The following is a 26,027-nucleotide window of genomic DNA, read 5'->3' on the forward strand; positions in this document are numbered from 1 at the left end:
TCCTTTTGCAGTAGTGCTTGAACTTCTAGTCCTAAAAGTTCTAAATGTTGTGGTGACATTTTGCGTGTTTTTGGAGGGATGTTTGGTGGGAATTTGTGGAATTCTATGCAATAGCCATGTTGGATTATTGCTAATACCCAATTGTCTGTTGTAATCTGCTGCCAAGATTGGTAGAATTGGCCTAGTCTTCCCCCCACTGGTGTTGAGTGAAGGGGTTGTGGGACTTGAAAGTCACTGTTTAGGTGGAGGTGTTTTTGGAGTCTGGAATCTTCCCCTACTCCTTGGGAATTGACCCCCTCTATATCCCCTGAAACTTCCCCTTTGGAATGAACCCTGATATGGTGTGGTTCTTGTTTGTTGGCTGGTGGTGTCTGTGGGTTGGCCACGAAACCCCCCTCTAAATGGAGTTTTTCTAAAAGAGCCTCTGCTCTGCGGGGAGTAGAGTGCGCCCATGGCTTTGGCCGTGTCTGTGTCCTTTTTAAGTTTTTCAATGGCTGTGTCCACTTCAGGGCCAAAAAGTTGTTTCTCGTTGAAGGGCATATTAAGGACAGCCTGCTGGATTTCAGGTTTGAACCCTGAAGTGCGGAGCCAAGCGTGTCTCCTTATGGTGACAGCAGTGTTGACTGTTCTCGCTGCAGTATCGGCTGCGTCCAGTGAAGAGCGGATTTGATTGTTTGAGATCGTTTGTCCCTCTTCAACTATTTGCTGCGCCCTTTTTTGGTATTCCTGGGGAAGATGGTCTATGAGAAGTTGCATCTCATCCCAGTCTGCGCGGTCATATCGGGCTAGCAGCGCTTGAGAATTTGCGATGCGCCACTGGTTGGCTGCCTGTGATGCTACTCTTTTTCCTGCCGCATCAAATTTTCGGCTTTCTTTGTCCGGAGGTGGGGCGTCGCCAGATGTATGGGAATTTGCTCTTTTGCGAGCTGCCCCTACTACTACGGAGTCAGGTGGTAACTGCGAGGTAATAAACACTGGGTCTGTGGGTGGTGGTTTGTATTTTTTATCCACCCTTGGGGTGATGGCTCTTGATTTTACGGGCTCTTCAAAAATTTGTTTTGCGTGCCGTAACATCCCTGGTAGCATTGGGAGACATTGATATTGGCTATGTGTAGCCGAGAGGGTGTTAAATAAAAAATCATCCTCTATAGGATCGGAATGCAGTTGGACATTGTGGAATTCTGCTGCCCTAGCCACCAGTTGCGAGTATGAGGTACTGTCCTCTGGCGGTGACGGCTTTGTGGGGTATGAATCGGGATCATTGTCCGGCACTGGGGTGTCGTATAGGTCCCAAGCGTCTTGATCCTGATTATCTTGACTTATAGTAGTTTGCGCTGGTGAGTGCATTTGTGGCGGAGTTTGTGCCGGCGATGCCTGTTGTGGTGGAGAGGGCGGAGGCGTGACTTTTTTAACCACTTTGGCTTGTGGTTGTGCGTCATCCTTGAGAAATCCAATCCTTCTTTTTCTCATTATTGGGGGAAGGGTTGATATCTTCCCTGTGTCTTGTTGGATGTACAGTCTCTTTTGTGTGTAGTCTGATTCTACACTTTGGAGCTCTTGTCCAAATCTGTGCATCTGGCCACTTATTCCTTGTTCCTCTGTGTAGGAAGGAGGTGTGGAACTTTTCGGCGCCGAGAGAGAATCTTTTTTCGGCTTCGGTACCGACTGAATTTTTGTGGCTTTCGGCAGTGTGTCTCGGTGCCGATGTTTTTCAGTGCCGGCATCTTGTTTTTGCTTCTCGGAGCCGCTATCTCGGCTCCGAGGTTGCTCCATGGCGGTTCCTCGACCGGAGTCGGGTGTCTTCGCTATGGGCGTGCCCTTTTTCGGCGCCTTCGATGGCTCGCCGGTTTTATGGGTCGAGCCATGGCCTATTGGCAGTGGCGTCCCCTGGGCTTTTGTTTTTTCGATGGTTTTTGTTTTCGACGTCTTACTCACTGTTTGTTGTTGTTGTTCGACGTCGGAGTCTCCGGATTCTGAGTCCGGAACCGAGAATGTTTCCTCTTCGTCGTCGAAACGTTGTGTTGTCGGCGTGGACGCCATTTGTAGACGCCTGGCTCTTCGGTCCCGGAGTGTTTTTCTGGACCGGAAGGCTCGACAGGCCTCACAGGTATCCTCCTTGTGCTCGGGGGACAAGCACAAGTTACAGACCAAGTGCTGATCTGTATAAGGATACTTACTGTGACATTTTGGGCAGAAACGGAACGGGGTCCGTTCCATCGGCTTCGATGTCGCACGCGGTCGGGCCGACCAGGCCCCGATGGGGGATCGAAGCTACCCCAAAGTCTTCCGATGATCGGTGTCGATGTACCTAACTATCCCGATACCGAACGGAACAATACCGACGCTTTCTTCCGAGATTCTGACTAACTTTCCGAACCGAAACACGGAGCGAAAAGGAATACGTCCGAACCCGACAGCGGAAAAAAACAATCTAAGATGGAGTCGACGCCCATGCGCAATGGAGCCGAAGAGGGAGGAGTCCTTCGGTCCCGTGACCAAAAAAGACTTCTTCGAAGAAAAACAACTTGTAATACTCCGAGCCCAACACCAGGCAGCGGACTGTACTAAACATGTGTATCTGCAGCGACATATGCCATCGAACATCATGTTATCTAAGCCTGCAAGGATGCTGCATTTCGCTCCATCCTGCCCACCCTAGATCATCTGGCCAAGAAGTGCCTAAGGTTTTCCAGGACTGCTGGCAAGGCCTTGCTGGTCAAGCTCCATAAGGCATGTGTAGAGCAACCAGACAGACAGGCTGCAATTATGGACCACAGTGCCAGGCTGGAAGAAGAAAACATTCACTTGCCAAAAGCATCAATCCTTTTGGATTTTCAATCACAAGAGGTGGTCGGGACAGTCTTGCTAGTTGAAACCTGTATAAAGGGACTTTCAAGAGTAAGATGCTTGGTGAAAAAATCTGGATCACAGGGCACAAACGTGTGTCACATGGCCACTTGCCATAAAGGTGTTACTGAATGGAGTAAGGGCACTGATGTCACTTGGTGAAGTTTAAGAATCTCCAAAAGAACATCTGTCTTAGTCTCAATGGAGGACAGCTGTAAATCTTGTACCTCAGCTGCCCTCCTTAACCACTACTGCAAATAAGCTGTTTTCTTCCAGTGATGCCCCATGTGTTGAGTCATGCACTGCTCAAGTTTCAAGCCCAGTGGCGTTTAGTAATTCAAGGTACAATTCATCATCAATATGATAAAGGGGAAGCAGTCCACCCCCTTACTATCATCGGTATCCTGGAGTACACAGGACCTGCAGTACCTTTCTAGCACAGGCTTGAGTCAAGAGTAGAAAAAACGTAATGAAATGTTCTCTGATACTTGCATCACAGTAGATTCACAGGGTAAATATCAGGCTGCATAGCAAACCAATGGGCCTTCAGTTATTTTGTAGCACATTTGAAATCTCAGGGCAACTTTGGGTTAAGGTCCAACATTGGTGTCGGCCGAGGACATCAATCACGCAGGTCGAGTTAGTATCGGCTAAGAGAACAAACACAGATCTTGAGGCTGGCATGAAAGTCTGCACCGGAGTTGGTATAGGTGTCGTAACAGGTCCCACAGTGACAGATTTCATTTGACAGGCTCGCTGCATATAAGTCGACTTGAGTCCCCTTCATATTTTGTGGGCACACCAGAGGAAGACCAGAGCACACTAAAGATTTACAGCATGGTGTGGAGGGATGGACAGAAAGGCGGCTTTGGGTTTTTTTCTGATTGCTTGGTTTTATTGGCACACAAAATACCCCAAATCTGAACAAGAACAAAAACAATATGTTAAGGGAATGTACCCTAAGTTTAGAAAATGTCTATATGTTTTCTACCTCTCCAAATGATGTCCAGAGGGTGTTCACTCTTGGTATTAAATAGTCATTCTCTTCCTTTCAGGTCTACTGGGATGATGGCACCAACGACAGCAGGAGAAAGAAGCCAAAACAAACCCAGGTAAGTATATCTATCTCTTTGGGTAGAAGGCTTTGCTCCTGGCTTTCTCTACAACCTGTCACCACTCGCATGTGGGGAAACCCTGGGGGGGATCATGACCACACTGGTGTAATCTTTTTAAGGGCCTACTCCCCTTTCCATATTTGGAACTTTCCCGATTACTAAGGGGCCTGGTTCTTGGCTGGTTCAATAAGACTTTAAGTGAGGGGTATCTACTTACAAACACAAGAAAAACCGTTTCTCCCTCCCACCCCCTCCTTTCTGTGCCGGGTTAGCAGGCACTCAGTCAGCCACAACTCTCCTGAGCTATGGCGGGCTGCTGCGCTGTTGCTGGTGACATTCACCTGTCTTCTGACCAGCCCTCCACCTCAGTGTCGTCTGTTTCGGCCGTGACCTCTGCCCCTTTGTGATCCTCCATAAATACAAAACTACATTGCCCACTTGGGAACCAAATTAAATAACACATACATCCATAAAAATCACATGCAGCATTGATATATAATCATTTAGAAAACCTCCTTTATTCTACATATATAAAATTAAACATATTTTATTTATAAAAAGTCCTATCTAATATCCCCCTATCAAACCACCAAAGTAGAAGGACATAAAGAAGTGCAAAAAGATCAAGTGCTCGTGATAAAAGGAAAAATGGAAAAAGAGCATGAATCACAAACCTATCAAACCAAAAAAGAAACAATTTTCAACAATTTCCTGCTGGTTGATCCTTTTACGCATTGAATAATTCCTAGTTTATAAAAGTATCAAATCCCCAATAGAGTCCTTCAATCCTATATATATGTAAAAAACACACCCAGGCATAACTATCATCGTCGATGTTTCGACCCCCTCTGGCTCTCGGGCTGATTTCAGGCTCACATATGGGTCTTCTTCAGGACTAGCAATGATAGGGGACCTGCTTAATACACATCTTGCCTCTGATAACAATCTTAATCAAATACCACATCACACCGCCTCCAATCCCAAAGAGTTATGAATCTCCTCCTTCAGACATGGGCTTACATTTAACCAATGCTGTTCCATGATGTATATCTGCAAATGCCACTTTTTCCTTTAGATTGCCATCAGCTGCTTCGTTTGTCTTCCACGGCTTCACTCCCCTCGTAGCATCTCCAGCATCTTGGCGGTCCTATCTCCTGTTCGACTTCCTCTGCTTCCTTAGTGCAGTCTCGGCATCCCTCGCATGGCTGGTGTTTTTAACTCCTTTCCTCGATGTGCCACCCCTGCCTCACCTTCCTTCTTCCCACTTCTTGCGCCTTCTGCTTCTTTTTTATCTAAGGATACACCCTCCTCCTCCAACTGTGAGTCCGTCATTACTTTCCCTTATACACAGCTTTGCAGACAGTCACAAACAGCCTTCCAGTGCACTAAGGTGCATTGTTTGCACAAACTAAAGTTGTAGCAGTGGCAGGCAGCACAGGAACATCTTGCATAGGTTTATGACCAACATCTGGTTCCTGTAGTCTTAGCACAGCTTGAATCCTGTTGTTTTTCTCTAGAATCATAATTTCTTATCACAATGAGAAGAGTATCTGGAGTCGCAGGAAGACGAACAAACTAGGGAGCATAGCTCTGGCTCTGTGTTGGAATCATCGAAAGAAAGGAACCGGTATCAGCATGCACAGGTGGCATGTAATTGCGGCGCTACTCAGTCACGTACAGGGCGGTATGAAGTCAATACCAAGTTGCACGGTGCCACCTACAAGTGCATGTAGGCATTTCTGGAAAACTCTCCAGATTTAGTACGGAACCTGGGGGATAGTCTGAAGGCGAGGAATCTGCAGTTAGAAGTATGTATGCAAAATACACACAACTTTATTCACGTTTGATCACTTGAACACAGACATTTTAGTTTTTTATGTGAAGCAAGGAAATTAAATAAAACATTATTTGTCTCAAATTGATGTGTTTGTATGGCCTAGGATTATATTCCAATTTGAAATTAATTTTATATTATTTGTCACACTGACTGAATTTCCCATGCATTCCATAAGTATCATGGAATTCATAATCTGGAACGGTACTGTACCCAGATCAATGGATCTGCTTAAAAAAAAAAATCAACCATATTCAATCTGGTCCAGGAGCTTCAATCAATTTTTGGTAATTCAGAACTATTTCTGATTCCTCTTCGTAAAAAAAGTAGTAAAGCAAGTAGGTCAGAATTCACTGATTGATAAATATTGCCAGAAAACTAAACAGAGTGACAAACTGGGAAATCCAAGTGTTTGTACTAACACAAGAACCAACTCTAGTGCTAGAGTTGGTGCACATATTAGTATAAACTCAGAGTCTTGTTTTACATTCTCACAGCTAGCTGCTTATAGCTGACCTGCCAGAACCTTTTTGGTAGTACATTTTTTGTATATGAATAGCCAGAGTTTCCAGTCAACACCATGCATTCATCCAAATACTTTTACTTTGTAACAATGTAATGTTAATACAGCCTTCAACCTAGGGAGGATGGCATGCATAATTGTCAGAAATAATGGTGGTGTATCCTGCAGCACTTAAGGCAACCCTCTTTCCTACCCTCTCGAATTGGCTAAGGTTGCGCAATATGAGCGAATAACATACAAAATCAGTCACCAAGTGGGAGTGTTTGAGGCCATATGGAAACCTTTCCTCCGCCCATCCCCACAACTGGACGGAGATTCATAGTACTATGTTAAGGGGCCTAAATGGCAGGCAATGTATCCTATCCCCCTCTCTGGCTATTCAATCCCTGCCACTTAGCAAGAATATTAACCATCCCTCCTGGAAGTGGGAGATGTAAAGTTATCCTCATTGGTATTTGGCTGACAGTCTCGACTATGGCGGAGATGTTCCATCCTTCAGGCACTGTTCAATGAGGTTTCAGGGGGATTTGTTTTCTCAGACAGTACACAGATGGATTGCTGATGTACCCTTGGAGGGATAATTGTTTGTAATGTGCAGGTTGAATAAAGTAATCAGTTCCTTAATGATGATTCAACCACCCCTTATTGGAGGACGTTATTGACCAGTTTTATTATCAATGGTTGTAGGAAGTTGGCTCTGTATGCACTATTTCAAAGTAAGGAATAGTATGCACAGAGTCCAAGGGTTCCCCTTAGAGGTAAGATAGTGGCAAAAAGAGATAATACTAATGCTCTATTTTGTGGTAGTGTGGTCGAGCAGTAGGCTTATCCAAGGAGTAGTGTTAAGCATTTGTTGTACATACACACAGGCAATAAATGAGGAACACACACTCAGAAACAATTCCAGGCCAATAGGTTTTTGTTATAGAAAAATATATTTTCTTAGTTTATTTTAAGAACCACAGGTTCAAATTCCACATGTAATATCTCATTTGAAAGGTATTGCAGGTAAGTACTTTAGGAACTTGGAATAATCACAGTAGCATATATACTTTTTACATAAAACACATTTAGCTGTTTTAAAAGTGGACACAGTGCAATGTTCACAGTTCCTGGGGGAGGTAAAGTAATGTTAGTTCTTGCAGGTAAGTAAACCACCTATGGGGTTCAAATTGGGGTCCAAGGTAGCCCACCGTTGGGGGTTCAGAGCAACCCCAAAGTTACCACACCAGCAGCTCAGGGCCGGTCAGGTGCAGAGTTCAAAGTGGTGCCCAAAACGCATAGGCTTCAATGGAGAGAAGGGGGTGCCCCGGTTCCAGTCTGCCAGCAGGTAAGTACCTGCGTCTTCGGAGGGCAGACCAGGGGGATTTTGTAGGGCACCGGAGGGGACACAAGTCCACACAAAAAGTACACCCTCAGCAGCGCGGGGGCGGCCGGGTGCAGTGTGCAAACAAGCGTCGGGTTCGTAATAGGTTTCAATGGGAGACGAAGGGGTCTCTTCAGCGGTGCAGGCAAGGGGGGGGCTCCTCGGGGTAGCCACCACCTGGGCAAGGGAGAGGGCCTCCTGGGGGTCACTCCTGCACTGGAGTTCCGATCCTTCAGGTCCTGGGGGCTGCGGGTGCAGGGTCTTTTCCAGGCGTCGGGATCTTGGAGTCAGGCAGTCGCGGTCAGGGGGAGCCTCGGGATTCCCTCTGCAGGTGTCGCTGTGGGGGCTCAGGGGGGACAACTTTGGTTACTCACGGTCTCGGAGTCGCCGGAGGGTCCTCCCTGAGGTGATGGTTCTCCACCAGTCGGGTCGGGGTCGCGGGTGCAGTGTTGCAAGTCTCACGCTTCTTGCGGGGATTGCAGGGGTCTTTAAATCTGCTCCTCTGGATACAAAGTTGCAGTCTTTGTTGAACAGGGCCGCTGTTCTCGGGAGTTTCTTGGTCTTTTGGAAGCAGGGCAGTCCTCTTAGGATTCAGAGGTCGCTGGTCCTGGGGAAAGCGTCACTGGATCAGTTTTCTTCTGAAGGAGGGAGACAGGCCGGTAGGGCTGGGGCCAAAGCAGATTGGTGTCTTCTTCTTCTCTGCAGGGTTTTTCAGCTCAGTAGTCCTCTTCTTCTTTAAGTTGCAGGAATCTAAATTCTTAGGTTCAGGGAAGCCCTTAAATACAAAATTTAAGGGCGTGTTTAGGTCTGGGGGGTTAGTAGCCAATGGCTACTAGCCCTGAGGGTGGGTACACCCTCTTTGTGCCTCCTCCCAAGGGGAGGGGGTCACATTCCTATCCCTATTGGGGTAATCCTCCATCTGCAAGATGGAGGATTTCTAAAAGTTAGAGTCACTTCAGCTCAGGACACCTTAGGGGCTGTCCTGACTGGCCAGTGACTCCTCCTTGTTTTTCTCATTATCTCTCCTGGACTTGCCGCCAAAAGTGGGGGCTGTGTCCAGGGGGCGGGCATCTCCACTAGCTGGAGTGCCCTGGGGCATTGTAACACGAAGCTTGAGCCTTTGAAGCTCACTGCTAGGTGTTACAGTTCCTGCAGGGAGGAGGTGGGAAGCACTTCCACCCAGAGCAGGCTTTGTTTCTGTCCTCAGAGAGCACAAAGGCTCTCACCGCATGGGGTCAGAAACTCGTCTCTCAGCAGCAGGCTGGCACAGACCAGTCAGTCCTGCACTGAACAATTGGGTAAAATACAGGGGGCATCTCTAAGATGCCCTCTGTGTGCATTTTTTTATAAATCCAACACTGGCATCAGTGTGGGTTTATTATTCTGAGAAGTTTGATACCAAACTTCCCAGTATTCAGTGTAGCCATTATGGAGCTGTGGAGTTCGTTTTTGACAGACTCCCAGACCATATTCTCTTATGGCTACCCTGCACTTACAATGTCTAAGGTTTTGCTTAGACACTGTAGGGGCATAGTGCTCATGCACCTATGCCATCACCTGTGGTATAGTGCACCCTGCCTTAGGGCTGTAAGGCCTGCTAGAGGGGTGACTTACCTATGCCACAGGCAGTGTGAGGTTGGCATGGCACCCTGAGGGGAGTGCCATGTCGACTTAGTCATTTTCTCCCCACCAGCACACACAAGCTGGCAAGCAGTGTGTCTGTGCTGAGTGAGGGGTCCCTAGGGTGGCATAAGACATGCTGCAGCCCTTAGGGACCTTCCCTGGCATCAGGGCCCTTGGTACCAGGGGTACCAGTTACAAGGGACTTACCTGGTTGCCAGGGTTGTGCCAATTGTGGAGACAATGGTACATTTTAGGTGAAAGAACACTGGTGCTGGGGCCTGGTTAGCAGGGTCCCAGCACACTTCTCAGTCAAGTCAGCATCAGTATCAGGCAAAAAGTGGGGGGTAACTGCAACAGGGAGCCATTTCTTTACAATGGTTCTTTAATATCATCTTTCATGCTTCATGCTGCTGCCTACATCTTCGAGTATGTATGGACCTCATGGTATGGAATGAAAATTTCAATAAAAATACATCCAAAAAATAAATAAGTGTGGCCAATAAATGTGAGACTACTTTCAGAAGTGCAAGTAACTGTGGTAAAGCATGATAGGGCCTGCAAAGAGCTCCCATTTTAGATTGCACATTTTAACCTTTAATTCTGATGGTGGGTTTTTGTTTTTTCACTCGTGATAATGTAATGAGAAAACAGTGCACATGCAGCCTGTTCCTAGTAAGGGGCTTTGCCATGCAGTCTATACACTACGTCCAAGGATATGCACATAGAATGCGATGCCCTCATATGATGATTGTCCACTGGCTCCTTCCATGCAGACATATAATTGCATCAACGCTTTCTGACACAGTGCAATATGAATGGTGCTTTATGATAACTGCCTCTGTGCCACATTCAGCAGAGGAGCACTTCTGCTGGGATCATCCTGGAATCACTTTGACTGAGATGCAGCCCTGCCCTGCTGACTCTGGCCTCCATCCTACACGGGACAGAAGTCTGAACTACACCAGACTTCCCAGTAAATCTTACCCACGTATTTACCCAGGTATGATGTGCTTACAGTAGGAATCTGGCTATCTATGCAGTGTACTGAATATAAGGGCACACTATGCAGATAGTCCAGATGACCTTTATTGGTTTACAGGGGTTAAAATTATAACCCCAAATGCTCTCTTTTGAGGTAGTGTGGGCGATCACTTTAGGCTTATCATAAGGTAGTGCTAAGCATTTGTCACAGAGTCAATAAATGAGATACACACACTCATGAAGAAACTCAAGACCAATGTTTAAAAAAATACAATCACATTTATATAATGTTTCAACAGCAGAAAAATCTTCAAAAGAAGATAAGTACTGTTGCAAAGAATTCTTCACAGTGGGGCAAGTAAATAGAACAATGCGCTTTTAAGCGGAAAGGAACTTTGACAGTATAGGGGTCTTTGCAGATAAATCTTGGGGGTCCCTCTTTAGGTTGAAGAGTCCTAGGGGTGCAAGGTCACAAGAAACACTAGCAGTTCAGGTTTACCGGCCCTGGGGCGTCGGGGTGCAAAGGTGCTGGAGAGGTCAGGTGTCTCGTGCACTGTAGGGTTGGCGAAGAAGGGGGGCACCTAAAAGCAGGCTGCAGACAAGGGACTTGGGAACAAGTATGGGAGCTTCCAACCGTAGGCTCAGTCTGTGGGGGTCCTGGGAGCAGGGGAGCATGGTCGGTTGTAGTGGACCTTGGCCAGGAAGCTCAGGTACAAAGGGTTTTGGTCAGCGGGTGCTCCTGCATCAAAGGAGCCCATGGTTCTCGGGTGTACCTGCAAAAGGTGGACAAAATAGGACAGTTGGGCCACTCTTGGCCACTCTCTGTGCTGGCCTCTGCAATGCTGAAGTCCCTCGTCAGCTGGTCAGTCTTTGCGGCATTGGGTGTGACTCAAACAAGCTTTGGTTGGAGCAAGGGGTCCAGTGCCCCAGTTATCAGTGCAGGACAACTCCGGTGGGTCCTGGCGTCTTCTCACTTGGGTGGGTGAGGGAACGATCTGACCTCCTGGAGCATGGTGACCTCCTCCTGGATAGTTGCTGCATCAATGGACCTGGTGGTCAGCAGAACAGTGATCCTGACACTGCAGTTGGTGCCTGTAGTCAAGTGGTTCCTCCCCTCCAAGGTAGATGCTGATGGCTAGGCAAGTGCTGGAGGCCCTCCGAGGCTTATGGAGGATTCACAGCTGCAGGATGAGTAGGGTTGTCATCATTCTCAGGACTGGAGTAGGTAGGCAGGCAGTGTTTTGCGCCAGAGCCCACCAGTGATCTGCAGTTCTCACTTCTTCAGCTCTTCTTTGTCCTCTTCTTTCTTCAGTCAGTCAAATCTGTTAATCAGGTGTGAGGGGGCCAACTAAATACTCAATTTAGGGGTGTTAAGGGGAGGGCATGGCAGTAGCCAATGAGCTACTTACCCCTGGAGTGACTACATGACAACTTTCTGTAGGGAGTGGACATAAAATATTCCCAGAATTCCAATTCCAACAAAAATAAGATGATGGAACCCTACTGTCGTGGAGCACATCAGGGTGCCCCTCTCAGGGGTGTGACTAACCTGGTAGTGCAACAAGCCTACTTCCATAGCCAATTTCCAGCCTGTCCTGGTGCCAAATGTGCCTCAAGGCAGGAGGTAGCAACTGGGGGGGGGGGGGGTCGAATATTAAAGGCGGCAGGGACTTCAAATTCCCTGGCCTTCTTATGCAGATTTACTAGCCATTCTACTGGAGGAGGTGATAACACACTCATCAAGAGCAGGCATTGTTTCTGGGCTCTGAAAGTGTGGGCTCTCACCTCCAGGGGGTCAGAAACATGTCTGTTGTGGCAGGCTGGTTGATACCAGTCAGCCAGCACACTAGATGACTAGTAGGTTTCACAGGGCACCTCTATGGTCATAGGAAATCCAATACTGGCATCAGTATTGATGTATTAAGGTGAGGTGTTTAGCATCAAACACCATGGGTTTCAGTGAAGCTGTTATGTAGCTGGGTACCTCGGAATGACCAGTGCCCAGTACATACCTTAAAATGGCTTTCCTGTTCACTTGCAATATCTAGTAACCAAACTAGACATCACAGGGGCCTATCTACTCATGCAGATATGTCCTCACATAAAATATAATCTACCGTACCTTCTGGTTGTAAGGCCTGCTGTAGGGGTGACTTACATATTTGAAATGCAGTGTTTTGGGGCATGGCACACAATAAGTGTGCCATGTTGTGTTTCCATTCATGGCTTGAGCCATGACATGCAGTCAGCAGTGGCTAGCTGTGTGCAATTTTTAGGGGGGTCCCCTAGGGTGGCACAATACATGCTGCAGCCCTTATGGCCCTTTCCAGTACCCAGCCCTTACATACTAGGGGTACCATTTACTAGGGTCTTAAAGAGGTACTAGAGCGGGTGCAAACTGTACACTATTAGGCCTTTTACCTTGTTTTAGGTAAAGAGCACTGGGGGACCTGTTTAGCCGAAACCAAGGGCACCTTCAGTCAAAAACCCTCAGTACTAGTTGCAACAAAGTGGAGGCGACCATGTCAAAAGGGGCACTTGCCTACAGTTAGGCTATCCCAATTGATCTGGCTGAGGGTACTCCCACTCTGCTCTCAATGGTATAGGTAGTAACAGATAAGAGTGTGCCAACAAAGTAACATTATGATGGTTGAACTGTTTATCTTTTTCATCATTTTCGTCATGGTGGTTACCATACTTTGTTTTAGCTGCCTAATAATCGCAGTTCATGCTTTTTATACAATAATAAGATTGTGGCAATAAATCTTTGAAAATACATTTTCATGTATATCTTGTGTCTCATCTTGGGTACGCAGAGCGGCAAGGAAAGGGTAGATCTGTTTCCATGATTTCCTTGGGAATTTAAGTAGTCATATTCGGGGGTTCCGATGGGGCACTGTGACCTAGCTAGGAATCGTGTCAGCATTTTCTGATAGTATAAATGGAGTGAGTACCTATATCCTGACATTTATGTTGACCTGATATACAGTCCTACTTAATTCATAGGAACCATATAACATTATTAGCAGGTTCCAAATTAACAGTTGACATAGCGTTACTTCTGCCATAAGAGGGATGGATGTCAAAATGGATAATCAAAAGATAAATTCTGTATAAGGGTGTAAGGCTAAAAAAATCTTGTCTTATATAAGACAAACTCTTTTGTGAAGAATGTTTTAGACATCACTATGTAGTCTCTTCTAATGATATGTCTAGGTCAAAGAATGCTTCAACATTTGATACTTTAGAAAAGAAATCCCATGTGAACATTTAGCTACTGTAATGATCTGCTTAAAAGAATCATTCCTCCTTAACATCTGCACATCTCATCATATAAAGAAGGCATAAGCAAAGTGAATATGTCATTTACTCTATCTTACCACACATTCTTCACCTTTAGAATATTCCCAGACATCAGACTGGATCCAGAAATATTTTCTGAAATATCTCACGTGCTGGTAGGTGGTGCCATAGGGCTCAGTGATTACTTCATACTACCCGAGAGAAGAGATGCATATAGGACCCAACCATTCATTCTGGTATCAGCTTCTTAATCTTTCTCCATCCATACTCTAAGACGTGGAGCACGTCGAATCAAATCAAATCATATCAAATCATTAACATTTATAAAGCGCGCTACTCACCCGTGCGGGTCTCAAGGCGCTAGGGGGGAAAAGGGGGGGTTATCGCTGCTCGAACAGCCAAGTCTTTAGGAGTCTCCGGAAAGCGGAGTGGTCCTGGGTGGTCCTGAGGCTGGTGGGGAGGGAGTTCCAGGTCTTGGCCGCCAGGAAGGAGAAAGATCTCCCACCCGCCGTGGAGCGGCGGGTGCGAGGGACGGCAGCAAGTGCGAGGCCAGCGGAGCGGAGGGGGCGGGTGGGGACGTAGAAGCTGAGGCGTCTGTTGAGGTATTCCGGTCCCTTGTTGTGGAGGGCTTTGTGTGCGTGGGTGAGAAGACGGAAGGTGATCCTTTTGCTGACTGGGAGCCAATGCAGGTGTCTCAGGTGTGCGGAGATGTGGCTGTTGCGGGGTACGTCGAGGATGAGGCGGGCCGAGGCGTTTTGGATGCGTTGCAGGCGGTTTTGGAGTTTGGCTGTGGTCCCGGCGTAGAGGGTGTTGCCGTAGTCCAGGCGGCTCGTGACGAGGGCGTGGGTCACGGTTTTTCTGGTGTCGGCGGGGATCCAGCGGAAGATCTTACGGAGCATGCGGAGAGTGAGGAAGCAGGCGGAGGACACGGCGTTGACTTGCTTGGTCATGGTGAGAAGAGGGTCCAAGATGAAGCCGAGGTTGCGGGCGTGGTCTGCGGGGGTCGGTGCGGTGCCGAGGGCCGTGGGCCACCAGGAGTCGTCCCAGGCGGACGGGGTGTTGCCGAGGATGAGGACTTCCGTTTTTTCAGAGTTCAGCTTTAGGCGGCTGAGCCTCATCCAATCTGCGACGTCCTTCATACCCTCTTGTAGGTTGGTCTTGGCGCTGGCGGGGTCCTTGGTGAGGGAGAGTACAAGTTGGGTGTCGTCGGCGTAGGAAGTGATGATGATGTCGTGCTTGCGTACGATGTCGGCGAGGGGGCTCATGTAGACATTGAAGAGTGTCGGGCTGAGCGATGAGCCTTGAGGTACGCCGCAGATGATCTTGGTGGGTTCTGAGCGAAACGGAGGGAGGTAAACTCTTTGGGAGCGGTTAGCGAGGAAGGAGGCGATCCAGTCCAGGGCCTGGCCTTGGATCCCGGTGGAGCGTAGGCGGGTGATTAGGGTGCGGTGACAGACGGTGTCAAAGGCAGCCGAGAGGTCGAGGAGAATGAGGGCGACTGTTTCACCGTTGTCCATCAGGGTTCTGATGTCGTCTGTGACTGAGATGAGGGCGGTTTCCGTGCTGTGGTTGGTTCGGAATCCGGTTTGTGAAGGGTCGAGCAGGTTGTTGTCTTCCAGGAAGGTGCTCAGCTGTTTGTTGACGGTCTTTTCTATTACCTTGGCTGGGAAAGGTAGAAGAGAGATGGGGCGGAAGTTTTTCAGGTCGCTTGGGTCAGCCGTAGGTTTCTTTAGTAGGGCGTTGACTTCAGCGTGCTTCCAGCATTCGGGGAAGGTAGCAGAAGAAAAAGAAGAGTTGATGACGGTCTGGAGGTGCGGGGCGATGATGTCGTCGGCTTTGTTAAAGATGAAGTGCGGGCAGGGGTCCGAAGGGGCGCCGGAGTGGATAGAGTTCATGATGGATTTGGTTTCTTCCGTGTTGATGTGGGTCCAGTTGTTGAGGGTGATGTCCGGGGAAGCGGGTTCAGTGGTGTATGGTTGGGTCTGGTGTCCGAAGCTGTCGTGGAGGTCGCTGATCTTGCGATGGAAGAAAGTGGCGAGGGATTCGCACAAATCCTGTGAGGGCGTGACGGCGTTGGCGCTGGCGCTGGGGTTGGAGAACTCTTTGACGATGCTGAAGAGTTCTCTGCTGTTGTGGCTGTTTTTGTCTAGTCTGTCGGTGAAAAAGTTCCTTTGGCATGCGCCAGTGCGGCAAAATTAAACTTGGGACCTAATAAGAATGTTCAGGAGTCCACTCCACAGAAAGGGTAGGTAGGAGGGCAGTGAGGAATCTGGGATTAGTTAGAATATCCATTAGAAAGAGTGTTAGTGAAGGTAAGTAACTTGTTTGTCTCATGCACACTTCTAACTGCAGATTCCCCACCTTTACAATAGATACCATACCAGTACCTACCAAAGATGTACTCAAAAAACAGCCCTCACAAGGGACCCAATAGTCAAGGCAGTAGTGTTTTGTGAACAAGTGCAATGGTGTATTCTGGCAGCTGGCAAATGTCCAGAACCACACCTCCCTTGCAAATGTTGTTGTAGCAGCCTTGGCCTTGCTGGAAACAGCCTGCATGCCTTGTGGGGGTTCCTTCTGGGGCAGCGCATAGCAGATGTTAATGCAGAGGCATATACACATCCAGAAAGTCCTGATTCGTGCCACCTTGCTCTTCTTGGTCTCAACAAACTCCACAAAGAGCTGATCATCCAGGAAGAACTGATGTAGGAAGCTGGGTTCTGGTTGTAGTAACCCCCTCCCCCCCAAAACTTTAAGCCTGGTGTTTGATGCAAGGTTGACTGTTCCTTCCCCAAAACAAGACACCTGGTCAGTTGATCCAAAGTGGCCAGGCCCTTTAGCACCTCTGTAAGTTCCTAGTAAATGGTACCGCTAATACCTGGGCATGGGTACTGGAGAAGGCCCCTATGAGCTGCAGCACAACTTGTGCCACGTTCAGGGACCCAGAACCACCATCATGCAGACTGCCATTGCAGACTGTGTGACAAAGTGCTCTTAAAAAAAAAACACAACCTGGCAACAGCCTGTGTGCCATGTCCCCTAAAACACTGCAGGTAATGACTATAAGTCACCCTTACAGCCCTAAGACAGGATGCATTACATTACATGTGTGGACATATCTGCAAAGCAGATATGCCCCTGCTATATCTTTGTCGATTCTTAGACATAGTAAGTCACTGAAACTAGATACTGTTTGGTATCAAAAATATTGTATTAATAAATTCCAATGATACATGTATTAATACATGCACCTAGAGGGCACCTTAGACGTGCCCTCTGAAAACTGACCAACCGCTGGTGGGCTTATGGGATAGTTCTAGCCAGCCTGCCACCAACAGATGAAATTCTGACCCCCAAGGATGAGAGCTTTTGCTCTCTGGAAATGTGGAAGTGAGAGACAAAGCCTGTTTTGGGAGAGGTGTTTAGACACCCCTCCCAACAGGATGACCTGCAAATCTGCATTCCAAGGCAGTATGGAGAACTGGCCTTCCTCAGAGGAGGATACCAACTCCCCTGCCCCAGGACCCATCTGGTACCTGGACAGGCGAAAAAATTAACTATGAAGGAGGTGTGTTGCATTTCCAGGCTGGACACACCCCTAGGGTAAATGAACACAGCCTCAGGAATTCCACCATCTTTTGTGTGGTCGAATTAAGAAATTTTGGACAGGGTAATGCCCACTCCCCATAAGAAATGGTCATCTAGCAGGATGTTTGGACCTCAGGGGTAAATAGTCCAATAACTAATATCCTTCACTCCCCTTAATGCTCTCTAAACTGAGTATTTAGGAAAGTTCAGATCTTCGCTGGACACAAAAGAAGGAATGGACAAGAAGCCTGCTGAACTCAAGAACCGAGGAATACAGCGGACTTGGCGCCACCCCTGCTAGCCTGCCTGCTGAACCCAAACCTAGAGGAGCAACTGACCTGTCCTGCAGCCTCCAAGAAACCAGGACAGCTGCCAGTGCTTCGCAAACAGCCAAAAAGAACTCCCTTGGAGCAAAGGAGCTGCTTCCCTGCATCTGCAGGCAAAAAAAAAAAAAAAAAGAACTGTGAGGACTAGGACTGCCAAAAACCCAACGCCGGACAGCACCACTGCTCCCGAGCCGCCCAGCCTGAGCTGAAGTGGGTGAAAGGAGCCAGCTTGGTCCCTAGGCCCCCCAGAGGAAAAGCCCACTTCAAGCTTGCCTTCTGTGGACTTCCTGACGGCTTATGCAGCCTGATACTGTAGACCCCCCCCTTCACAGCGACCACCTCTGTTGACGAAATGAAGACCCAATGGTCCACTGTACCCAGACACCCCGGACCAAGGAGAACAGGGCCACTTGTGTCCCTATATCCCCCAGGCTTGTTAGACCCGAGCCCACTTGTTGGTTCAGCCAGACTGGCCCCCCAATCCACAACTGCAGCCTATTTCTGTGGGCCCCTCCACCACAACTGCCCCCTGGTGATGGTAAGTCTGATGGTTCAAACCACCTCTACACCCGGACACCCCTGACTGAGGAGAACAGAACCACTGGTGTCCCTGTGTCCCCAAGCACTGCAAGAACTGAACCCCCTCGATGGTTCACCCAGACTGGACTCTCCGTCCCTCCCTGCAGCAACTTTGTGACTGGGAGATCCTCATAGTCTTACACAGGGGGAACCGATGCTGAACTGTACCACTGCACCCAGCCGCCCAAATGCTGCCGGGGGTGACCTGTTAGTGTGGCCTTGGACCTTGCCCCATACTTACCTTAAGTCCAGGAGAGTGGTCCGTACGTTGTTGTACTATACCTGTATAAAGTGCTTGTTCTTCATCGATAGGATAACATTACCCCATCTGAAAAATGTAACTTTTGCAAACTTTAAAAAATCATAACTCGAAAAGTACTCACCTGATTCCAGGAGAGCTTGGTAGCAAAGGTTCATATGAAAGTACATGTTATTTTTGTAACTATGTTTCAGATTTCTTTATTGAGTGTCTCTCCCACTTACTGTATGAGTGTGTGCCTTACATGCTTAGCACTACCCCCTGAAATGCCTAACTACTCAACCACACTACCCCAAAAAAGAACATTTGGAATGTCATTTGTGCCTCTTTGATACCTGTGGGGATTACTTGGACTCTTTGTACAGTGTACATCATTTTCATCCACTATATAAAGCTTCCTACAGATGATCATCCACCTGAAAGTCCCACATGGTCAAAGGGTCAAGCTGATGGCACCTCTTCACCATGGAGGGGTGTAATATAGCGAAAAATGCCAGCAAGATGACTGATTGGCCAAGTAGTAAGTGGTGTAGGGAGGATGCACTCAGAGTGCCTTTAGTTCACACATGTGGTGCACAAAAGTGATGGGAACAAAGACTGTCTTGTTTGTCAGAAACCACAGTCGGCAACTGTTCATTGGCTCTTAGGGCACGCACATAGGAAATATCAGGACCAGATTTAGAACCCACTGATTAAGGACGAATCACGTGACACAGGCCCTTCAGGAAACATATTACAAAAGGTGAATTAAAAAGGGAGGGTTGATCAGGCAAATAAAATAAGGCCGAAAGAGCAGACAAGTAATCTTTAACTGTGCCCACTGCAAGGCCTTGCTGGGTCAATCACAAAACAAACAATACATGCAAATGATTAGTCTGCAGAGGGTCGACATGACAAACCAGACACAAGGCCATAAACGGGGAGGAGAGGTAGCAGTGGGAACATGTAAAGGAGGTCTATGTCCAATCGCAGACAAACTGGTCTCCTAATGACTTTTTTGGAGGAAACTCTAGTATGCAAAGGCTGTGATATTGTACTTTCCCACCAGTGGTAACAGACCAAGTCAGGGCAGGCCCCAATGAACTAAGATGCCCTATGCCAAATCAGTATGGAGATGCCACTTGTGGTCCACCAGCTGACGCATGTTCAACTCATCTGTGCTGCCCATTCAGGGACCTATGTTTTTAGCTACCAGAAAGATCTACCAATGGTCAAGCCACTTCCAGAGGTGAAGAGCTTCCTGAAGCTCTGCTTGTTGCAGTACCATCTAGTGGACATGTTATTTGTAAGGTCCTGCACCAAATTTCCCTTTACAAACCACGGAAACATATCGAGAGAAGCTCCAGAAGGCTGATGGAGAACTGGCTCTCTACTGGAGACCAGGGGCCTTTGGTCTCTACCTCCCAAAACCAGTAATGACGCTTTTGTTGCCACTGTGACATCTGGGTGGGGAACAGAGAGCTGCCTGCAAATTGTCAGGTTGTCAGATTGGTGCACATCTTCCATCACAAGAGGTCCTGAGCCATTCCTAAGTGAGATCTGAAAAAGGTCAGAGAGGATCCTCTAGAGTTGTGTCTACTGAAAACATGGATTCCGTTGTATCTGGCATACAGATGTAGAAGGACACAGAAGGCCAAGAGCCCAAGAAGTCTCAGAGCTAGCTTCACTGAGAGACAGGATTGAGTCTGAAACATAAAGGATCATACCTTGAATGTTACAGACTCGTTGCGTGGCGAAAGGGTCTTCAACACTACCATGTGCATGACAGCTCCTTTGAAAGGAATCCTTGGCTTAGGGTTCAGGTTGACTTCGGCTCATTGATAGAGAACCACAAGGAAATCAAAAGCTTGTCTAAAGGAAGTCTGCGACTGACTGTGGTAAGCCAATCTTGAGCAGCCAGTCACTATGGAATGGAATTAAGGTATCCCCGACCTCCGAAAAGGAGCTGTGACTGCTGCAATCATTATTGTGAACCCAAAAAGGGGTGTAGGTGAGCCCAAAGGACAGCACAGCAAATTGGAAGTGGCCTGGCTTCATTGTGAACCACAGGAATTATCTCAGAACAGCTATATAAAAATACCCTAAGCACACAAAAGGTGATGGAAGGTATGCTTTCAATTTGTCTAATCACTGGCATTCGCTTGAGGTAGCATTTCAACCCATTGTTCTCTTGCTCACAATGCTACATCATATTAGAACCAGCCATATACAAAACAGTATTGGTCCTGCTCCAAAGGAAACAGGCAAGTCGGAACTACAAAGCAAGGTCCTTAAGAGTCTAATGGTATGAATAGATGTGGGTCTCGGCCTCACTGTGTCACTGTAATGAAGTTATTCTCTACAGAAGATCAGGCAAAACCAGTCTTGGGATGCTTGTGTTCTTGTTCAGGGAGGACCTGGTGTGGCAACTGGAAACATGGTGGGCTAAAGAGCGATGGGTTGGAATGCTACCCAAGCAATTGCCAGTGGTTAAACAAATTGCAAGCATTCCTCCCATCACCTTTTGTCTATTTTTTATATGAAAATATGCACCAAGAAAGGCCAGGGATACCATCCAGTGTTCTGAACACAAAGCAGAGAAGACATAAAACAACTTTAGCATTTTGATTTGTCCTTTCTCAGAAAGGATTCAATGGCCGGGTATTCAGTAAAGGCCTGAGACCTGTGTCATCCTTTGGCATCCTTTGGCATGAGTAAATGGCATCACTAGCATCCCTTGCCCGATTCTAAGCCAGGTACCTGTTTTAAGAATGCCTCTGGCCAGCAAGACATTAACTTCTTTCATCAAGATACAGGCGTGGTCTTCCGAAAATCACTCTATGTGTGGGGGGAATAGGGGATAAAAGGAGGGGGACGAAATAAAGGGCAGGGTATAGTCCTTTGGAATAATTTTTAAGATTCATCAGTTTCTCATTATGGATTTCCACCCGGGAGGAAAATGCAGTACTCTGCTTCCTACCGGCAATGCAGAGGGCGACTATGGGCCTGTTGATGTGAATGTCTTTGGCGGCCACAACATCCTCTACCCCAAAACAGTTGAGTTTCAGCTGGACCGCCTGGCAAGGCTGGCGCTACTGTTAAGCTAGACCTCTGGAATAGCCCCTAATCGTTTTTGCATAACTGGTGGATTAGCATGGTTGGGGACAATAACGTCAAAGATCAAACTGCGGCATGACTACCTCTCAATCACTTGTGGGCAGTCTTCCTTTTCTCTGAAAAGTCTAGATCCATCAAAGGGCATGTGCTTAAGTTACAGTTCATTCCCACAGTTCAATTTCCAAATAAACCAAGCACTAGTGTGGGGCTACAAGAAGACAGCAAAGGGCTATAAATACAACAAAGAAAAAAAAGACCCCGGTTGTAAAAGGCAGCATAGATGGTTTGCAGAGTTTGTGACACAGATACATAGGTTGCTAGGAATCACCTATCTTGGGAGGGCCATTCTACAGTTTTGTTTCTGTTGGTGGCACAGTTAAAATAAAAAAAAACTTACTTTGAAACAATTGACAACAAGATGGAAATTCTGCCCTTTTCCTGCTCCAGCCTTCGCATAATCCTTCAGCAGGAGAAAAAGCTGTTTTGTCAACTGCTCTGTATTCTTTTCAACAGACGGCAGAGGAAATTTTAACATCGACACCAGGGACTGTAGAGAACCAGTGATTACCTAGAAAAAAACATAGTATCAGTTTTTTTTTCAAATAAACAATATTGTACATAAATTATGAAACATAAACATATAGTACATTTTAAAAAAAATACAATTAATGGGGATTACCCTTTTCCTAAAAACAAAATGACTGTTATAATCTTTTAGGTTATTTGACTTTGTTTTAATTACAGTTTCTGCTAGCAGTTCATTTTGAAATGTCATGCATGCTGACCCTTCCTCCTATCATTCAAACCATAACCAAGGAATAAATTAAGAGCAGTCTTAACGATAGGTCTACTGGCTGGGCATTGATATTTCAAGAACACCATCACCATTAACTTATTTGGCTCAAGGTGTTTTATGACAATATGACCACACGGATAGTAGAAGAGCTGTGTTTGCAGCTGCTTTCACCCAAGGGGTGATTTGACAGTGGTATGAAACAGCCTCTGCTTTGAAGTTAAGCTACTCACTCAACGCTGGGGCTTTGGCCAAAGCGTGATAATGTTCTAAGACTTTCTAGTGGCTTCTACCTTGGCTTGTGCATTCTCGACGACTTGGAAGGGGCATTTTTGTATTATCCAATGTGAGTTAAAACCAGTTAATTCATTTGCATCTTTAGTTTAGGAGGTGCAAACTAAATAACTTGGTCTTCCGAGAGACAGGACGTTTCAGGCCTTGGAGAAGAAAGACAAAATGGAGGAGTGAACTAATGCCTGTTTTTGAGGTCGATTGTCATTGCTGACTTTAATCATATACCCCTAATCCTAGTTGCTTTTTCAAGAATATAAATTAAGTAGAAAACAGGAAAAGTCACATCCATAAAAAGGAGCCCAAAAGCTGTAAATAGAACACCTACCCATATGGCTTTGTCTGAAAGGCAGTGAGATTGTCGGTGTTCAGTGCTTTTCTTTAGAAGTATTCTTATAAGAGAAAATAGCCCCCTGCTCTCTAGAGCATATCCCATGTTCAAGAAAATGTATAGCTGTCATGAACTACAGTCAGTGGGTGGTTTGCAGAGTGGAAAGAATCGCTCCCCTCAATCACAGGTAAGCATTAAAATAAGTGAGCAACCCAATTGCCGAACCATCAACAAGACTAGAACAAAGTTGGTTTGCCAGTTTGAACAGGCCTGTGTAGTTAAGTACTCAGAAACTCGATTACTTTAGATTTTTTACTTTAGATTATTCAACAATAAAAACAAGTTTCAAACACTACTCATATATTTACAAACAGACAAAGAAGTGGCTTACACTCAAGAAAATGAATAAAAGAGAAACCATATTATTAAATTACGTTACAGGAGGTAGCTACCACAGCACTGAACTGTTGTTATCAAACATGTTGGGTGAGAAATTGGGAATGTGTTGCAACGAGTGTGTAGATCACAGTTTTAAAAAAATGAGAATATCAAGGATGTTCGTATTTATGTAATAACAGTGAGTTCTTTAGAAAGAAGTGTTGTGTCATTGATTTGGTATTGCTTGTTTTAGTTTGATAGTGCTGAAATAGATTCCTAGTATACATGAGCAGTAACAATGTGTTATTTGTTTGACATTAAATAAATTTCACAAAAAGGTTTTAAAATGAAGTGTGTAAAATATTCATACGCATTTCAACCCTGTGGATCAATTTTTTGTTGACCCTTCCTCAGAATCCTAGATCATCCTTCAAGGTATTGATGTATTCTCATTAATATGGTTGAACCTGATTTGTTAACACAGAGGTGATTAGATGGTTACAATGGCAACAGTTTGGAAGTAGTTCTAATACGAAAAGAAACCTGTTCCTCTTGACAGCTTCATAAACCGATCATCACATGATGCATGGTGTGCAGCAGAACAGAAGAGAGCCAACCACCATTGTAGGAAGTTGTCTCTGTATATACTATCTCAAAGTGAGAGATAATGTGCACAGAGTCCAAGGGTTCCCCTTAGAGGTTGATAGTGGCAAAATTAGATAATACTAATGCTCTATTTTGTGGCACTGTGGTTGAGAGGGAGACTTATCAGAGGGTAGTGTTAAGCATTTGTTGTACACACACAGGCAATAAATGAGGACACACACTCAAAGACTTAACTCCAGGACAATAGGTTTTTATATAGAAAACTATATCTTCTTAATTTATTTTTAGAACTACAAGATTCAAATTGTAGGTGAGTACATAAATTGCAAGGTACTTCACACAGGTAAGTATAGAACTTTGATTTAAAACAGTAGTAAACACAGTTTTGGTTAAAATGGCAATAAGCTATTTTGAAAGTGGACACTGCAAAAATCAACAGTTCCTGGAGAAGGTAAGTAATAGTTAGTTTTTCAGGTAAGTAAAGCACTTACACAATCAGTCTCCTGGGCATAGGCAGTCCACCGTTTGGAGTTCAAGGCAACCCCAAAGCCAACGCACCAGCAACAAAGGGATGGTCAGGTGCTGAGGTCAAAGGAGGGCCCAAAACATAGGCACCCATGGAGAACAGGGTTGCTTCGGTTCCAGTATACTAGCAGGTTAAGTACCTGTGTCCTCGGGGAGCAGACCAGGGGGGTTTTGTAGAGCACTGGGGGGATACACAGAAGCACACAAAACACACCCTCAGCAGCCCAGGGGCGGCTCGGTGCAGTGTGCAAAGTAGGCATCGGATTTTGAATTGAAAACAATGGAGGGACCCAGGGGTCACTCTGGCAATGCAGGCAGGGCACAGGGGGGCTTCTCGGGCCAGCCACCAACGAGGCTAGGATGAGGACTGCCTGCTGGTCACTCCTGCACTGGTAGGTGGTTCCTCTCGGTTCTGGGGGCTGCGGGTGAAATGCTTGGTCCAGGCGTCAGGTTCTTTTGTTACCAGGCAGTCGCGGTCAGGGGGAGCCTCTGGATCCTCTCTGCAGACGTCGCTGTGGGGGTGCAGGGAGGTCGACTCAGGGTGTCCACATCGTTGGAGTCGCCTGGGATTCCTCTCTGTAGTGTTTGCTGTCCTGAACTCGAGCCGGGGGAGTCGGGTGCAGTGTGTGAAGACTTGCGCTTCTGGCGGGAAGTTGGAGTCTCTTTAAAGTTGCTTGCTTTGTTGTTGTTTCTGGACAGAGCCGCTGTCTTTGGGAGGTTCTTGGTCCTTTAGGTGCAGGTCAGTCCTCTGAGTCCTCAGAGGTCGCTGGTCCCGCTGGATGCGTCACTGTGCAGGTTCTTCGAGACCTGGAGCCAAGTCAGTTGTCGTCTCCGTCGTCTCTGCTGGGCTTTCAGGTCAGCAGTCCTTCTTCTTGTTGTAGGTTGCAGGAATCTGATTTCCTGGGTTCAGGGTCACCCTAAATACTCAATTTAGGAGTGTGTTTAGGTCTGGGGAACGGTAGCCAATGGCTACTGTCCTGGATGGTGGCTACACCCTCTTTGTTCCTCCTCCCTGAGGGGAGGGGGGCACATCCCTATTCCTATTGGGGGAATCCTCCAAAACCAAGATGGAGGATTTCCTAAGGCAGGGGTCACCTCAGCTCAGGACACCTTAGGGGCTGTCCTGACTGGTGGGTGACTCCTCCTTGTTTTACTCATTATCTCCTCCGGACTTGCCGCCAAAAGTGGGAGCTGAGTCCGGAGGGGCGGGCATCTCCAGTAGCTGGGATGCCCTGGGGCGCTGTAACAACAGGCTTGAGCCTTTGAGGCTCACCGCCAGGTGTTACAGTTCCTGCAGGGGGGAGGTGAGAAGCACCTCCACCAAGTGCAGGCTTTGTTCCTGGCCACAGAGTGACAAAGGCACTCACCCCATGTGGCCAGAAACCCACCTGGTTCTGGCAGGAACTGGTCTGCCTAACACTAGGAATTGGACTGGTATACAGGGGGCATCTCTAAGATGCCCTCTTTGTGCATTTTTCAATAAATCCCACACTTTCATCAGTGTGAAGTTATTGTACTGAAATGTTTGATACCAAACTTCCCAGATTTCAGTGTAGCCATTATGGAACTGTGGAGTTCGTAACTGACAGACTCCCAGACCATATACTCTTATGGCTACCCTGCACTTACAATGTCTAAGATTTGGCTTAGACACTGTAGGGGC

General features: G+C 46.9%; 1 protein-coding gene across 1 annotated transcript in view; it reads right to left on the minus strand.

Annotated features, from left to right (window-relative positions):
- Positions 1-26,027, minus strand: part of UTP20 (UTP20 small subunit processome component) — a 966,235-nt gene that overhangs the window by 177,447 nt on the left and 762,761 nt on the right. Inside the window, exon 49 of the mRNA XM_069229033.1 lies at positions 21,838-22,008. Coding sequence (XP_069085134.1) covers positions 21,838-22,008 — 171 coding nt within the window. The remainder of the gene's footprint in view (positions 1-21,837; positions 22,009-26,027) is intronic.

The sequence above is a fragment of the Pleurodeles waltl genome, chromosome 4_1 (genome assembly GCF_031143425.1).
Source record: "Pleurodeles waltl isolate 20211129_DDA chromosome 4_1, aPleWal1.hap1.20221129, whole genome shotgun sequence".
Taxonomy (NCBI): Eukaryota; Metazoa; Chordata; class Amphibia; order Caudata; family Salamandridae; genus Pleurodeles; species Pleurodeles waltl.